At 39.9% G+C, this 17,444-nt stretch overlaps 1 protein-coding gene across 1 annotated transcript in view; it reads right to left on the bottom strand.

Annotated features, from left to right (window-relative positions):
- Nucleotides 1-17,444, bottom strand: part of LOC118838424 (palmitoyltransferase ZDHHC11-like) — a 124,457-nt gene that overhangs the window by 43,737 nt on the left and 63,276 nt on the right. Inside the window, exon 6 of the mRNA XM_036745723.1 lies at nucleotides 12,422-12,574. Within this exon, the coding sequence (XP_036601618.1) occupies nucleotides 12,422-12,574 (153 nt within the window). The remainder of the gene's footprint in view (nucleotides 1-12,421; nucleotides 12,575-17,444) is intronic.

Genomic DNA, 17,444 nt, shown 5'->3' with positions numbered 1-17,444 from the left:
CTGGGTGTGTTTTCGCTGCCTGGCCATATTCCCAGCCAACCTACTTGACCCTTGAGTTTTTTGTTGGGGTATGACTGCTTGTAGAGCAAAGAGTACTTTGTTCCAAGCTTGAGGGGATGAGCTGTTGATTTCAGAGCTATTTCTAAACAGCCAGCTCTGCCACACCAGCACTCCTCCTTCCACAACCACCAACCCGGACCTGAGGCAAATCTTAAGCAGACTCTGCACTCCTGCTCTGATCCGCCACTTAATTCCTCCCACCACGTGGGCCTGGGGCTGGAAGTAACTGCAGCTATAGTTCTGTAGCTGCACCTCCCCCACTGCCCCTGGGGTGGTGGCTGAACAGTGAACTCTGTCTCCCGCAGCTTTTCCCACTAACCTTCTCTGTTGTCTTTGGTGTTTGTGGTTTGAGAAGTCTGGTAACTGCCACAGCTCGCTGATTCAGGGGGCTAGGGCCTGTCCTGCCTGGCTCCTGGTCTGGTTGGTCCTGCTGCTTCCCATGCTGAGCTCTGCTCCCCTCCACTCTGTGCATGATAGACCTCACCCAGTGACCATCCAGGCTGTCCTGGGCTAGATCCCTGCTTCCCTCTGCTATTTTGTGGATTCTGCTGTTCTAGAATTTGTTCAGAGCCATTTTTTATAGGTTTTTGGAGGGACATGGTGGGGAGCTCACACAAGTCCCTGCTTTCCAGCTGCCATCTTTGCTCCACTCCCCTAAATATTTCTTAAAAATAAAAATGGTCACACACAAAAAAACATTCTGAGACTTGAATGGGTGGTTGAAAGGAGAGATAGCCTTATTACGAGGAATTAGTTGTATATTTAAGTGAAGCAAAGAATCCACTCACATCAAGCTCACCTAAGCAAAGAAAGTCTTAACTTTCACTTTAATTACCTTTCTTGATCAAGACCACCAGACGCTAAGAACTTCATTCTTTAAAGCTCCTCTGTAATTATTAACATATTAATAACACCTTATATTTTTCACTATCTATTTCAGTCATTCATTCTTTCTGTCTTTGATTTGCAGGAAACTCCCTTTAGCAATGCAAGTTAGCAACTGTTTGGTTCAGAGAGTACCTGGGCATGGAAGGGTTAAGTGACTTGTTCAGCCACTCTCTGTCGGATGAGGGACTTGACCATAGGTCTTCTTGAGCCTATGGCCATTCTCTATCCGCTATCCCATCTTGAACCTCACTTTAATTATATATTAAATTAATAATGACATATTTGCACAGTATTTTGCATTATATAGTCTCACACATATTATCTGATTTTCTTCCATTTACGCTGCAGTGTATCTTGCAAATAATTATGTCTTCTGCATTAGAATAGAATTCCATGAGGGCAGGTACCATTTTTTTTTTGTTCTTTCTTTATATCCCCTGGCAAATGTTTGCTGATCGAGTGATTCTCACAACAGCCCTGTAAAGTAGATATTATCACCCACAATTGTTCCCTTTCCATAAAAATGAACTCTGAAATTCCTTCGTCCTATCAAAATGATCTATCATTCCATTTTTTCCTATGTTTTCCTGACTGTTCTCAAACATGTTTTTCGTCCTCACCATGGCCTCGGGTCTTTCTACCTGAGGAGTAATTATTGAAAAGCAATTTCCCAGGCCATCACCCTGCTTTAGCTTCATTGTCCTCCTTTTCCCTACCGAAAACCAATTCAACTCTACACTTTCCTCTCGAATCACTTTTTCCTTTGTCCTACTCCTATCACACATTGCCAAACCCCAACCCTGGATTACATCCATCATCCTTCTCTCCTACTCATGTACTACAGAATGGAACTGGAGGAAGTTACACAATCATGCTGATTGGGTTGACAACAAATTTATATTATCTAATCTCCACTGAGCTCTCACTGTGGTAAAATAACCTTTTTCTTTGTCCCTGATTTTTTTCTTTCTTTTTTTTTTAAGTTTTAGTTTACAACACTCGGTTCTACATAATTTTGAGTTCCAGATTTTCTTCCCTTCCTCCCCAAGACAGCATGGAATCCCATATATCTTCCACGTATAACTTCGCATTGAATTAATTTACACACTAGTCAAGTTGTGGAGAAGAATTATGACCAATGGAATGAATCATGAGAAAGAAGAAACAGAACCAAAAAAAATCTAACCCAAAAACAAAAACAAAAGAGAGAAAAAAAGGGGAAAAAAGCGAGCATAAAGTGTGCCTCAATCTGCATTCATACTTCATAGCTCTTTCTCTGGAAGTAGATAGCATTCTCCATCGTGAGTCCTTTGGAGTTGTCTTTGCACCTTGTATGGCTGAGAAGAGCAAAGTCTGTCAAGGTTAGTCCTCACAGATTCCATATATCTGTGGTTGTGTATAATCTTCTCTTGGCTCTGCTCCTCTCACTCAGCATTATGTCATGTAGGTTTTTCCAGGTTGTTATGAAGTCTGTATCATCCCCATTTCTTGTAGCACAATAGTATTCCATTACCTTCATATACCACAGCTTGTTCAGCCATTCCCCAATTGATGGGCATCCCTTTGATTTCCAATTCTTAGCTACCACAAAAAGAGCCACTATAAATATTTTTGTACATATGGATCCTTTTTCCACTTGTGTGATCTCTTTGGGGTACAACCCTAGAAGTGGTATTGCTGGTATGAACATTTTCATAGCCTTTTGGGCATAGTTCCAAATTGCTCTCCAGAATGGCTGGATCAGTTCACAACTCCACCAACAATATAACAATGTTCCAATTTTCTCACATCCTCTCCAGCATTTATCATTTTCCTGTTTTGTCATTTTAGCCAATCTGACAGGAGAGATGTGGTACCTAAGAGTTGTTTTGATTTGCATTTCTCTAATCAGTAGTGATTTCGAGCATTTTTCATATGCCTATAGATATCTTTAATTTCTTTCTAAAGACCTCTCTTGTTCAACTGTTGCTAATCTCTTTGTTACTTATGTCTTTTATACTGCACCATAATGGTGGTTGAGGACCTCCCATCATACTTTATTGAGAAAATAGAGACCATTCACAGTGTAAGCTCCCCCATCTCTACATGTACTCTACATCTAACAGTTCCTTTGACATTATTACCTATTCTCACCTCCTTTATTTTAGTCTTATTATTCCATAATAAGGTAGCTAACCTTTGAATTTCTTCCCCTCTTCTGCTTCATCAAGTAATCCTTAAAATCTTTCTGTTTCTTCTCTGTCTCTCTCTGTCTCTCTCTCTGTCTCTTTCTCTCTGTCTCTCTTTGTTTCTGTCTCTCTCTGTCTCTCTGTCTCTGTCTCTCTCCATCTCTTTCTCTCTGTCTCTCTCTCTGTCTCTCTTTGTCTTTCTCTCCCTCCTTCCCTCTTCCTCTCCCCTTTATCTTAATTTTTTTTATCTCCTGGTTCATTCCTTGCTATTTAGAAATAGCCCAAGTCTCTCATACCTTCAAGCTTTCTAGAGCCCACCATCTCTTCAAACTGTGGTTCTCTTATCTTTCTTCTATTCCTCACAACCTAGAAATATGATAATCTTTTCTAAATCCTTATCCTTCTCAACATTTCTGCTACCTTTAATTGTTTACCACCTTCTCCTCTCAGATACTTTCTTCTGTGAGTTTTTGAGACCCTCTACTTTCTGGAGTCTCTTCTTGTCTATCTACTCTGTTTCAGTATCTTCTGCTAGATGATCATTTCTATCACATCCTCTCACTGTGTTCCCAAAGGCTCAGTCCTAAGCACTCTTCTCTTCTTTCTCTTCACTCTCAGTAACCTCACCAACTACTATCATTTTAATTGTCATTTTGATGCTGATAAGTCTCATATCTACTTATACAGCCTTAATCTGTCTCCAGCTCTAGTCATATATCAAGAACAGCATATTGAACTTCTCAGATTTAAAGGTAGCTGGTGACTCAGTGGGCCTGGAGTCAGGAAGATGTGAGTTGAAATCCAGCCTTAGACACTTACTAGCTGTGTGACCCTGGGCAAGTCACTTAGCCTCTGTTTGCCTCAGTTTCCTTAACTGTAAAATGGGACTAATAATATCACATACTTCTCAATGTTGTTGTGAAGTGTGGTGTATGTGTGTACAGTGCCTGGCACATAGTAGGTGCTATATAAAAGCTTATTCCCTTTCCTCCTCCCAATGTTCTAGAAACATTTTAACTCAACCTGTTTGAAACAAAACTCATTATCTTTCTCCCCAAAACAGGCTTCCTTATCTCTGTTAATTGTACCATCCTTCTAGTCACCCAAGTTAACAACCTCAGTGTAGACTGCTGAGCGCACTGATAAATTCTGTCATTTCTACTTCATGACATCTCTTGAATCTTCTCCTTCTTCCCTCACATGACCACTCTCCTGGTTCAAGCCCTTATCGCCTCTTGCCTGGATGACATCTCCTTCTCTTCTCTGACATTACTACCACCTTGAGTCAGGCCCCATCTTCTCATACCTGGACTATTACTATAGCCGTAGCCCAAGGGTTGGTCTCCCTGCCTCACGTCTGTCCCCACTCTAGCATATTCTCATCTCAGTTGTCAGAGTGACCTTCCTAAAACACAGGCTCAACCATATCTTTCCTCTAAAATAAAAAACTCCATTGGCTCTGTGTTACCTGCAAAAATACATATAAAAACCTCTGTTTTGCTTTTAAAGCTCTTCCCTACCTTTCCAGTTTTCTTACCCTCTATTCCCTTCCACACAATCCACAATCCAGTGACAATGACCTCCTTGCTGCTCCTTGGACATGACATTGTATCTCCCATCTCAATACATTTTCACTGGCTAGCCATGCTGGGAATTCTTTACCTCTTTCTTTTTGCCTCCTGGCTTCCTTCAGGTCCCAGCTAAAATCCTACCTTGTGCAAGAAACCTTTCCTGATCCCCTTAATTGCTAGTGCCTAGCCTCTGTTGATTATCTCCCATTTATTTTGGATATAGCTTATTTGTAAATAGTTGGTTGCATATTAATTCTCCTATTAGATTGTAAGCTCCTAGAGAACAGGGACTGTTTTTTGCCTTTCTTTGTATCCCCAGCACTTAGCACAGTGCCTGGCATGTAGTGGGTGCTTAATGCTAATTGACTTGACTTATCACAATTGCTTCCAATCTTTGACTTGATTATCACAACTAAGTCACTCCAAGTTCTGATTCCTCCCTGGGAAAAGCAATAAATTCCAATGACTCCTTATTTCCTATAAGGTCAGATAAAAACTCCAATTTGACATTTAAAGCCCCTAACAGGCTGACCCCAATCTATCTTTCTATCCTTTTCACACATTATTACATTTTATATAGATTAAAGCCCAGACAAAGTGAATTTTTAACTTTTCCTTATATGGGGCACTCCATCTCCTATCTCTCTGCTTTGCCCTATATCTGGAAGGTACTCTTTCCTCACCTTAGAATTTCTAGGTTTCTGCAAGGCTCACATCAAGCAACACTTTCTATGTGAAGCCTTTCCAACTGAGTAATCTGACCCCCCAAAACAATCTTGTATCTTTTTATATGCTTTGTTGATTTTAAGTCATTTTTCATTCATGCCCAAGTCTCCATGACTCCATTTGGGGTTTTCTTGACAAAGATACTTGAGTGGTTTGCTCCAGAATTCTTTTTACTGCATGATAGGAAGGAAGGAAGGAAGGAAAGAAGGAAGGAAGGAAAGAAATAAGGTAGAGAGGAAAGAAGGTAGAGAGGAAGGGAGAGAGGGAGGAGGAGAAGAAGGGAGGGAGGAAGAAGGAAAGGGAGAAAAAGAGAAAGAAAGGGAGGAAAGGAGAAAGAAAGAGGGATGGAGGGAGGAGAAACGAAGGGAGGAAGGAAGAAAGGAAAGAAGTGAGGATGGGAGGAAGAAAGAAGAATAGAGGAAGGAAGGAAGGAAGAAAAGAGGGAAGGAAGGGAGAAAGGGAGGGAGAAAGAGGAAGGAAGGGAAGAAGGGAGGGAGAAAGGAAGAAAGAAAGGGAGGAAGGGAGAAAAAGAGGGATGGATGGATGGAGAAAGAAAGGAAAGAAGGAAGGAAAGAGGAAAAGGAAGAAGGGAGGGAGGGGAGGAAGCCTGGAGGGAGGAAAAGAAAGAAAGACATGAATGAGAAACACACAGAATGACAGACATGGTAGGATTACAGTCTGCATAATGGGAGCTATACCCACACTCATGGGAGAGATAATTTTAGGATCAAAATGCCAAATACTTTGAACAAGACAAGACCTCAGAGGTCATCTAAGACCAATGGCTTCATTTTATTGATGAGGACCCTTAGAGGATCATTTACTTGCTCAAGGTCATACAGGTAATAAATAACACAATGAGGATTCAACCTCAAATTCTCTGACTCCCTCTTCTTACTCTATCCCACTCACCTACTTCTCAGATGCTTATTATCTGGGAAGTGCTCCAAAGTATTGCACAAGAAAAATAATGAAACAATGGTGGTAGTGATGGTTACAGCCAAACAAGTATAAAGTGTTCCATTCTTATTCCTAGCATAGTCTTTGGTGAGGGAAAAACACACATCCCATGGCTCCTGGCAGGATGACTTGCACTCCAGCAGTTCAAATGCTTTTGTAGTAAATTAGTTGAAAGGACATCCTTCAAGAGGATGCTCTAAAAACTGTGATTTGAGCTTCAGAATAGTAAGAGCTTTAGAAATGCAAAGTACTGTATCAAGATAATATAATAAATACATAATATTGGCACAAGATTAATTTAATAATAGCATATAGTTATGTAATGAATGATAATAAAAATGTGCATTATGGCCACCAGTACAATGTGTTATATTATACTTGGATGCTCAGCAAATGCTTGTGGATTGATGAGGTAACTCATCTGACATTTTCCCATTTGGGACTCAGAGTACCTTTGACCTATATCTGTGACATGAAGCAAAAGGAAGGTTTTCACATTGATAGCCTCTAAAGAGTTATTTTGACAAAGTTATCTGGTATATCTGACTGCACTAACGAAAGCCAGGGGAAAACCACTAGTAACAATTTCCCTTTGTATCCTGTAGAGACAAGGCATAATGTGGCACCAATAAGAAAGCACACCTGTACTTTAACTACTTACTTGGATTCTCAGACCACTAGACTAACCCTAACTTAAGACTCAATGAAAGAGAAGTCTCAGAGAAAAACTAATTCTTAAACTAGGCTAGGAAGAGTTTCCTGAGTATAGAATTATAAGCCACTGAAAAGAGAGCAGTGGAACAAGCATTTCAAAGCATACGTTGAAAAAAAAAACAGTCCGGAGACGTTTAAGCAAAGAGTAAATGAATACTTCCCCAGCATAGCTTAGATATACTCCAAGCCATGCTAGTTAATTTATGCCTATCTCTCTCTCTTTCAATCGTGTTCATATAGGACTTTGTTCCCAATAGAAGACTACTCATTGGGAAGAATTTCAATACATCCCAATTCCTGTGAAACTACAGAGACTGAAACTACCTCTCCCCTTTCCTCCCTCCCTTCAGGGTCACTTCCAAATGGAAACATCAATGATATGAAAAATTAGATGTAAAATAAAGACACAATTCACTGAGCACCGCTACCCATAGAATGACCCTTCTGAGAATTCAAATCCAAAGGCAGTTTTATGATATATTGAATATGCTCATTTTTAAAATGCTTTCCCACTGCTTCTTCACTTCTGTAAACCCCAAGCTATGCTTCAAGATCTGCCTGGTGCCTCGAATGCCGTTGTTTCATGTTCTTAGTCCAGTGGATGGGGCTCTGGGCTCAGGCATCAGAAGATCTGGGTTCCAGTCCCTGCTCTGATATTCCTTGTATGAACTTGGAGTCATTTAATTAGTTAGGATTGAATCACTTAATCTCCCTGGGACTCAGTGTTTTAATCTATAAGAATGAAGCAGCAGCACTAGATGGTTTCTGAGGTTCTTTCTAATGCTATCTCTACGATCCTTATTTCTCAGATTTTATGGCAAGTTCCTTGAGGGAAGGAACTCAGTTTTGGGTTCCTATTCCATCCACCCTAGCCTCCCAGTGAAATGCTAGGCAGATGAAAGATGTTCCCTAAATAGTGATTGTGGAACGGATTTTTTTAATGCTAGCTAAGCAGTAAAAGCAACACATGCATGGTAGCCATTACTATAAGAAGACTTCTCAGAATCAATCTGGAGAAGGATAGAATTTTCATTTGATTTGACAACAGTGAGAGCAAGCAAGTAAAACAATCTTTCTTAGAATTCAATTAAGATGAACAGATGTTTATTAAGTACTTAAAATGTCCAAAGCATAACACTAAGTGCTAGGGGATTCTAAAATGAAGATTACAGGGTTCCTAGATTCGAGAAGTCCAAATAAGATGTGAATAACTAACAAAAATTAAAATATAATGAGTACCCAGGAGAGGCACAAACAAAGAAAATGGAGAGATCCAAGGAGGAGATATTACTTTGGGCAATGGGGAGGCTTAGATAAATTAATGTTTTGATATATCACAAGGAAGAGGAAGGAAGGCATAGTAGACAGCTGGCTTGCTTCAGAGTCAAGAAAATCTGGTTTCAAGCATTGCCTCTGACACATACTGACTGTGTGACCCTGATCAAGCCATTCAAATTCTTGGTAGCCCAAGCACCTTTCCAAGACTCTGAATTGCAGAGTAGGTGCCAGTATACATTGGTAGAGGGATTTTTTTTTACTGGGAGTTACCTATATCAATGAAAATTATAGGTCTAGGCCAAAATATATAACATAAGGGGTGACTGAGGGAACTTAAGAATGTCTATAGATATCTCCCCTTCCTGGGATCATTGCCTTGTTATGGCAGAGGGCCTTGTACAGCTCAATGAAACTGTGAGTTACACTGTACAGGGTTACCCAAGACAGACAGGTCATAGCAGAGTGATCTGACAAAGGTGATCCACTGGAGAAGGAAATGGCAAACCAATCCACTATCTTTGCAAGAAAATCTCAGGGACAGTGTTAAAATGCTCAAAGATATGATATGGGAAAATAAGTCTCACAGATTGGAAGGTGGTCAGCATGTTCAATGAAAATGAGCTTGGGTAGACTTTGGGAAACAGAAGAGATCAAGATGTGTTGTGGTTCATAGCATCATGATGAGTCCAACTTGGCTGAATGACAATGATGCCGATGACAACAACAGATATCGCATGTAATTCTCCTGTTAAAACAGACCCAAAATAACCTTCTTTCTGACTACATGAAATTTAAGGCACTATGCTTAATTTCAAGGCTCATCATAATCTTCCAGACCAATCTCACTTTCCAATAAATGTTTTTTGAGTCAACCACGTTCAAGGTAGTACATTGGCTTCTGTGAGAGGTGAAGGGAAGCAGAAGACATAATCTCACTCCCAAGGAACTTGCAGTGTAATTGAGGAGGTGAGGCAAATACAGGAAAGGACAATTCACTATGTATGAAAGGATATGATGAGACTACAAATCTTACAGGTTGGGTCTTGAAGAATGTGGAAACTTTGGATAGTTGTGACAGATGGATCCATGTAAGTTTGGACGATGATATCCCCTCTGATCTGAGAAGTCCTGGATTGCCTAAGTCTGGTTACTGTTTCAGAGTGGGAACCCAAACTTATGAGAAGGTGGAAGAGGGGGTCAGTTGGGTTTTAGGAGGAAGCAGAGGAGAGAAGAACATGATCCCTAAAGTCAGGGGAAAACCCTGGGCCCTTTGTGCCAGTTGTAGCTCTGATGAGCAACAGGGAGGAGAAACTGGAAGCGGGAAGACTAGTGAGGAGTGAATATCGGCAGTCTAGGCATGATATGAGGAAGTCCTGTAAGTGGCTTGTAAGTGGAATTGTAAAGGAAGACTTAGAGGCCACACACAACAAATGCTGACTAGATGAGGGAGGAAGGGGTGGCAGGAGATAAATAGTAAGTAAAGCACTCAAATTTTGATCCAGGATAACTGGAAGAATTGCTCCTTCTGTGTCATCTATACTTATGCTCAGGTCTCTCCATTTTCTAACAACAACAACCAGCAACAGGAGCAACAATCATCATCATTCATCATCAGCAACAACAGCAAAAGCAGCAGCAACAACCACCACCACCAGCAGCAGGGGCAACAACCAGCAGCAACAACCACATTTCCTTTGCCCTGAGCTGGTCCTTGGAAGATGTTAGAAAGAACTGCCTTTACTGCCTCCCCACCCTCTCATTCCTCTGGCTTTTATAATCTGTCCTCCTGCCTAACCCATTAAAGTGGGGTCGCTTTAATAAAACTGTTCTCTCTAAGGTTATTAGATATCTCTTAACTGTCAAATGCAGTGACTTTCTTCTTTCATGCCTCATCCACCTTAGCCTGTCTGTGACTTATGAAACTAGTGACCACACCTCTGCACAGAGCAGCAGATTCTCAGTATTAGAAGGGACCACAGAACCCATCTGATCTGACATTAACCTAATTAAAAGTATCCTCAACACTCTCCTCAATAGGGTTTAAAACCTGAGGTTTCTAGGCTTTTCTTAAAGATCTCAAGTGAGAGGGAACCCACTTATCACCACCACCACCACCACCACCACTAGCATTTATGTAGCTCCTTAAGGTCTGCAAAGCACTTTACATTCATAATACTATTTACAAAGATATAATCTGTATTTTCTACAAAGTCAGTCCATTCCACTTTGAATCACAAATTAAGACAGTTATCAAGTTCTCTTTAAGCCATGTGACCTTGAACCGATGCCTAAAACTTCTCTGAATCTCAGTGTCTGCATGTGGACAGTGGGGAATAACAATATTTACACCGTCTACTTCATGGAGTATTTTGAGAATCGAGTGAGATTCTGTACAGAAAGTGCTTGGGAGCAGGGAGTCATAGGTTGAGTTGAAAAGGACCTCAGAGGCTACTTCTTCCAATGCCCTAATTTTCTAGATGAGACAGCCCAGAGAGGAGAAGTAATTTAGCTGTGTTCACACAGAGTTAGAAATCTGAGTGCCCTGACTGCAAAGCTAGGACTCTTTCTTTTGCACTGCATTTTCCCAATGCTTGATAATATAAAATACAGACATATTCACAGATTAATACTTAGTATATAATATATAGTAATATATTAATGATAATTAACATATAACAGATAAGTTCACTGTATAAATCTGAAGTGTTATTTTAGTCTAACTCCTCCTTACAGACTGATTCAATTGGAGATCTTGAGCAGCAAAATCAGCTCAGGGGAGCAAACTTCTCTGATAAATATATACATGTACATATATTAGCTCTTTAAATATAAGCAGTTAGGGGATGTGGTGAATAGAGTGCTAGACCTCGAGTCGGGAAAACCTGAATTCAAATACTGCCTCAGATACTTACTAGCTGTGTGACCCTGGAAAAGTCACTTAACTTCTGTTTGCCTCAGTTTCCTCATCTGTAAGAATAGGAATAATAATAACACCTTCCTCCCATGGTTGTTTTAAGGATCAAATGAGATAATGTATGTAGAGTATCTTTGCAAAACATGTATGTGTACCTGTACACATATACATATATATATATACACATATATGTATGTACGCTGTATATACAAGGCAGATAGGTATTCAGTGTACAGAGCACTGGACCCAGATTTAAGAAGACCTAAGTTCAAATCTGGCTCAGACACGTACTAGCTATGTGACCCTGGGCAAGTCACTTAACTGTGCTTGCCTTAATCCACTGGAAAAGGAAATAGCAAACGTCTTCAGCATCTTTACCATGAAAATCCCAGGAACAGTACTGGCATGCAGTAGTCCATGGGGTCACAAAGAGTTAGACACGACTGAACAGCTGAACAGCAGCAGCATGTACATACACATGCACAAATTCTAGACACTGAATATCTCCACAACAGTGTGTACCATATATGTATACATTTCTATGTATTTACATATATTTCAATGTATTTAGTTTGCCTCAGTTTCCTTATATGTAAAATGGGACTAATAATAGCATCTTCCTCCCAGGGTTTGTTGTAATGATCAAATGAGATAAAGTATGTAGTGTCTTTGCAAAACATATATATGTGTGTGTGCATACATACATTTGTATATAGAATGTATGTATGTGTGTATATATACATTGTATATACATATACACATAATTGCGTACATTAAATATCTCCACAATAATGTGTACTATATATGCTGTCTATTTCTATTTATGTCTTTACATAGATTTCTATATATTTCTATTTACATATGTGGATCCACATCTTTTGGGACACTTGTGGGAAAAAGAAGATTTAGAGATTTTAGGAGGGCAGGGATGGCAGCAACGCAGCATGGTCTTGATGCTGACTTTGGTATAATAAATTATATACCAGGGCAGCTAGGTGACTGCGGTGGGTAGAGCACTGGCGTGGAGCCAAGAAGACTTGAGTTCAAATACAACCACAGACACTTGACACTTAATTAGCTGTGTGACCCTGAGCAAGTCACTTACCCCCAGTTGCCTCACCAAAAAGAAAAAAAATACATACGTAGGTAGAGGTGGAACCCTAGTAAGTGTCCAAGGAGCAGGAGGCTCACGAAGCTCAGCAGCAAAGTGACCACAGCTATCATCAGGAGCACAACAGGAGACGTCGGCACTGGAAGCCAAGGAAGGAATGCCAGCCACACATTGTGGGGATAGTCTAACAAGGTAAGTGAGAAGAAAGAGTGTGGAAGTCAAATGTCTCTCTCTAGGAGTCAAACCACATGGGATAAAATTTCTAATAAAGAACCAAAGACCACCGAAACCAGCTTCTTTGGGAGTGAGATTTAGCTCCCCCTCCTAAAAAGACCATGCTCAAACAAAAATCTTAGCAGCTCTCTCCACCCCACCCCAAATCCTAGTGATTGGTAATATTTGTGGACTTTTAACATACTTAAAATTTGTTCCAGAAATCTTTACTAGATGGCTTGAGATAATAACACTGAAAGTAACTTACATTTGTCTAGTGCTGCAAGGTTTGCAAAGTGCTGTGGAAGAAAGGTTATGACTTCTTCCAGCCTTGTCCTGTCTTCCTGAAGGACCCCCAAGCATCCTCTCTTTTACCACCCCTCTTATGGTGATCTGCTGGTAACATCGACATATCTAACTTGTCTATTCCAAGTTTTTGCTTTACCCTCTGACGGCTGTTTGTTAGCTTATACAATGCTGCCTTGGCTTAGGCTATGTCTAGATTGCAAGGGCAATATCTGCAAATTATCCATACTTAAATGATTCTGCTTTCTGGGTGATACCAAAAAACCCTTTATTTTTTATACTCACACTCTGCCCATCTGAGTAGGTGATTAATAAATTACTTTTGAGTGCTAATGTTGATTATTTGCTGATGTTTCAGAAAAATACAAAGAGGGATGGTATAGGTGTGTATGGGTCAGTATTGAATCTTAGCTTCTGAGTGTTCAAGCATAAATTGTAGCCTATAAATGTATATCTAAAAAGAAAAAAGACAAAGCATTTTATCCTAGCGTGGCTTTCAAAAGTTAATGCCTTCTCCATTCAGGTTACCTTATCTATTTCATACATAGCTTGTACATATCTAATTAAATGTTGTCTCCTCCATAAGAATATGAGTTTCTTGAGGCCAGGGACCATATTTTTGCATTCCTTTGCATCCCCACCACTTAGCTGAGTCGCTAAAACTTAATTTGACAGTACTCAATAAATACTTTTTGACTGTTTAATTAAAGTCAATAAATAATTTGGCCTTTCAAGCCAGGCAGGAATCAAGGTACTATATCTGTATCTGCACGAGTAATGCCTGCCTATACTGGATTGCAACTTCAACAAACAGGATTTTAGGGTTTGTTATTTTTTGTTTGTTTTAAGCATCATATACATTTAACTTAGTAAATTTTGAAAACTGCCAGTCTAAATCCCCAAAGAAAGAAGCCTGCATTATAGCAAAGAACTGCTAAACTGTCCCAAATTGCCTATCACAGGAAATATTAACCTGGGATCTGTGAACTTATTTTTTTAAAAATAATTTGGATATCTGTACATAAGGATTTCTATCTATTTTGGTGCATTTAAAAATATGATTCTGAGAAGAGGTCCATAGGCTGGGCTGACCAAGGGGTCCAAACAAGGTTAAGAGGCCCTGATCTATCAAATCTGTGCATCTTAAAGGTATGCAGACCTGGAAAGTCTCTATTATATAGTGAGAGGATGAGAAATCTCCATTTTTTAATTAAAATGCTCATGAGTGAGTGAACATGATGGCTAAATAACAGAAAATGAGAATTTGCTTCAAAAGTGGAAGAACAGAGTTTAATGAAATAACAGCATGATTCACCCCAATCACATTGGCCTCTGCTAGCTTTTGTTCAATGCCAACCAGGACTGTACTTGAACTTGTTTTTGATGAAAGCGATTGTGTTTTGTGAATCTAGAGTGTGAGTTATATGCTTGGTTTAAATTATTTTATTTTCTGGGTGATACAAAAAACTTTAATTCTTTTTTATTCTACATCCCTTTGAGTGTGAGCGGGAGCAATATTCTGGGAAAAGGATCAGAGAGCTCCAGAAAAAGGCAAAGAAGTTTACTGGAGAAGACTCGCTCAGGGAGGTGTCAGTGGCAGACCTTGAGATATGAAGAGTTAGCACTCTGGGTGGGTAGGGCCTGGTCAGCAGTGAGAAGATAAAAGGGAACCCCTCCCCGAAGAAGCAAGAAGTACCTAGAAGTTGAATTTTTATAGTCCACCTCTGATGGACAACAGCTCTGGGTTGCTACCAATTAGTATGAAACATTGGGGTTCTGGTGGGAATCTATTAATTGTGAATCAAATTCACCTGAGCATTAAAAAAAAATGTCAAAGCCGGGGAAAAAAAAGGGAGAGCTCCAGTGAAAAAAGTTGGATCAAGCCTAATTCAGAACATAGCTCTCTCCGGTGCCGGTAGCAGCAGCCCCTCAAGACACAGTTAGCCGAAAGAGGTAGTCACACTCTATTAGCAAGAGAGACGGAGAAATGCTTATCTGAGTCCCCAAAAAGTATGGAGGGCAAAGGGAAGTATGCAGTGACCTTTGTAGAGTACGCTCTCCTTGTGTTTCTGTTGGTGTCATGTGGAAATGATATGAGCATTTTAGTAGACCACATTTTCAGTATGATCCTGGAATTGGAGTCAGCAAGATTTGGTTCAAATCCTGCTTCAGACATTAGCGGTTGCTCCTGGACAAGTCACTTCTTCTGTCTAGGCTTCAGTTTCTTTATAAAACAAGGGGGTTGGATTTAATAAACACTAAGTTGCTTTTCTGTTCTCAAGCCATGATCCTATGTTAAATTTGTCAACAATCGATGCTGACATGGCTGTTATAATGCTATGATGCCAAAGAGGCTAATCCTGCCATAGCCTTCGTTAAGAGAGGTATTGTAGCAAGAGCAATAGAAGTGAACAGCTGTAGTACCCTGTCCTCATCAGAGTATCATGTACCATTCTGGGCAGCTCAGTTCATTTTAGAAAGGATAGTCACATGTTTTACATGATTGTATATGTACAACCTATGATAGACTGCTTACTGTCTCAGGGAGGGGGGAGGGAAGGGAGGGAGGAGCAGAATTTGGAACTCAAAACTTAAAAAATTAAAGTTAAAAATTGTTTTTACACGTAATTGGGGAAACTAAAATATTGTTTAAAAAAGGAAAAAGGATACTGACAACTCAAAAGTTAAAAACATTTTTAAAAAATTGTTTTTATATGTAATTGGGGGAAAAATAAAATATTTCTTTGAAAAAAGAGAGGATAATCACAAATTGAGAGCTTCCAGAGGGGAGTGACTGGAATGGTGAGAAGACTTGGAAACAATAGCCATATGAGGATGAGTTGGAGGAACTGGGAAGAAAAGATTTAGGAGGCAACAGGATAGCCCTCTTAAGGAATTGGAAAGACTGGCATCTGGAGAAGGATTAGATTTGTTCTTCTTGGCATAGCAGAACTAGGGGCAGTGAATAGAAGATAGAGGCAGATTTAGCCTCCAGGCGAGTGAGTGGAATGAGTTTAATTGTAACTTAGGCCTGGGAGGTAGTAGGCTTCCCTTCACCAGAGATCTTCAAGTGAAGGCTGGATAACCACTAGGCAGGAAGGATGGCAAGGGTATTCTTGGTCAGCTATGGGTTGGACGTGAGGTTCCTAACAATTCCTGAATTGCCTTCATGATAATTTCAACCTTCAAAAAGTGGAGGAAGGGATTTGAGGAACTGCTGAGTTCCAACCTTGATTTTGACCAGGAAGGAGTCGCTGAAGTTGTGATATGAATGGGATCCTTGGGAGGAAGTGAGTACTCCAATTTGGACTTCATGATAGAAGGAGCAGGATTCCAGACATACTTCAATTCAATTCAACACACATATATTTATGAAGTGCTTACTAATTTTAGGGTCCTATACTAGATACTAGAGATTAAAAAAAACACACACACAAAATTATTCCTGCTCTCCCTCACGGAGCTCAGGGAGACAGTGTTAATAACCAGGAGGGGATCAGGATGATCTGACATGAAGCCTAGATTTGAAGAGAGCACCTTTCAATGATTTTGGAGAAAGGATAGGTAGAGTGTCACTAAAAGTCTTCAAGAGAAATCAGTTCAACAGGGATTGGATGCCATCTATTATTTAACCAGATAAATCTAAGTCTTGACTATATGAAAGAAAGTGGGTAGCTTGGTAAATAGATCAATGTGGGCACAGAGAATAATCCACCAGCTTAGATTTTTAGTGGTACAGACATGGAAGATGAAAACAAGGGCAAACAAATAATTCAGAATACAAAAGAGTAGCATGGTCCTGCTAGAATCGAATCAGGAGCACTTAAGGCTCAGAAAAAGTTGGTATTAGAGGGTCAAAGGCTACACAAGGTATTTTTTAAAAAGCTCAGTTGGGGGCAAGAGGAAGCGTAAAGAAGGTATAAAGACACTAATATGTCAAGAGATGATAGAATGTAAAACCATTCAATTTTTATTTTGTTTTATTCTGTTTATTGTTTATTTTGTTTTTGTTTTCTTTATAAAGGGGAAAAATCTTAAGACAGGTATGAACAAGATAAAAATGAGATGAACAGGAAGTGATATCCAAAGAAAATGAGGAAATGCTAAGAACACCTACCTGCCTTCCAAGAGTTCAAGTCACTAGGCAGGAAAAAGCACATCTTAGGGGTACTAAGAGACTCTAATGATTGTGGGGCTGCAGTTAGTGAGTTTTGGAAGATCATGGAGAACAGGACAGGGTATGCATAATTTTAGAAGGGCAGTTGCTCCTATAATAAAAAAAAAAGGAAAAAGGGCAGACTCTGTAAGGAAGGTTCCCTTGGATCAGTTCCAAAAAGGAATGAGTGGTTTGGGAAGCTACTGTTCGGTAAGCCTTGAGGACCGGGCTAGGGTCAGGTCCTTTACAGGAGTCACCTAGGAAAACATCTTCCTCATAAATGATCCTCTGAGCAATCAGTCCTGATGAGGTAGAATAGACTTATACCAGAAAAGTACTGGAATGAATCCTGAACTTAAGAGTTAGAAGACATGGGTTT

Source organism: Trichosurus vulpecula, chromosome 1 (assembly GCF_011100635.1).
Source record: "Trichosurus vulpecula isolate mTriVul1 chromosome 1, mTriVul1.pri, whole genome shotgun sequence".
Taxonomy (NCBI): Eukaryota; Metazoa; Chordata; class Mammalia; order Diprotodontia; family Phalangeridae; genus Trichosurus; species Trichosurus vulpecula.
The sequence above is the reverse complement of the archived record's forward strand: the minus strand, read 5'-3'. Positions and strand labels throughout refer to the sequence as shown.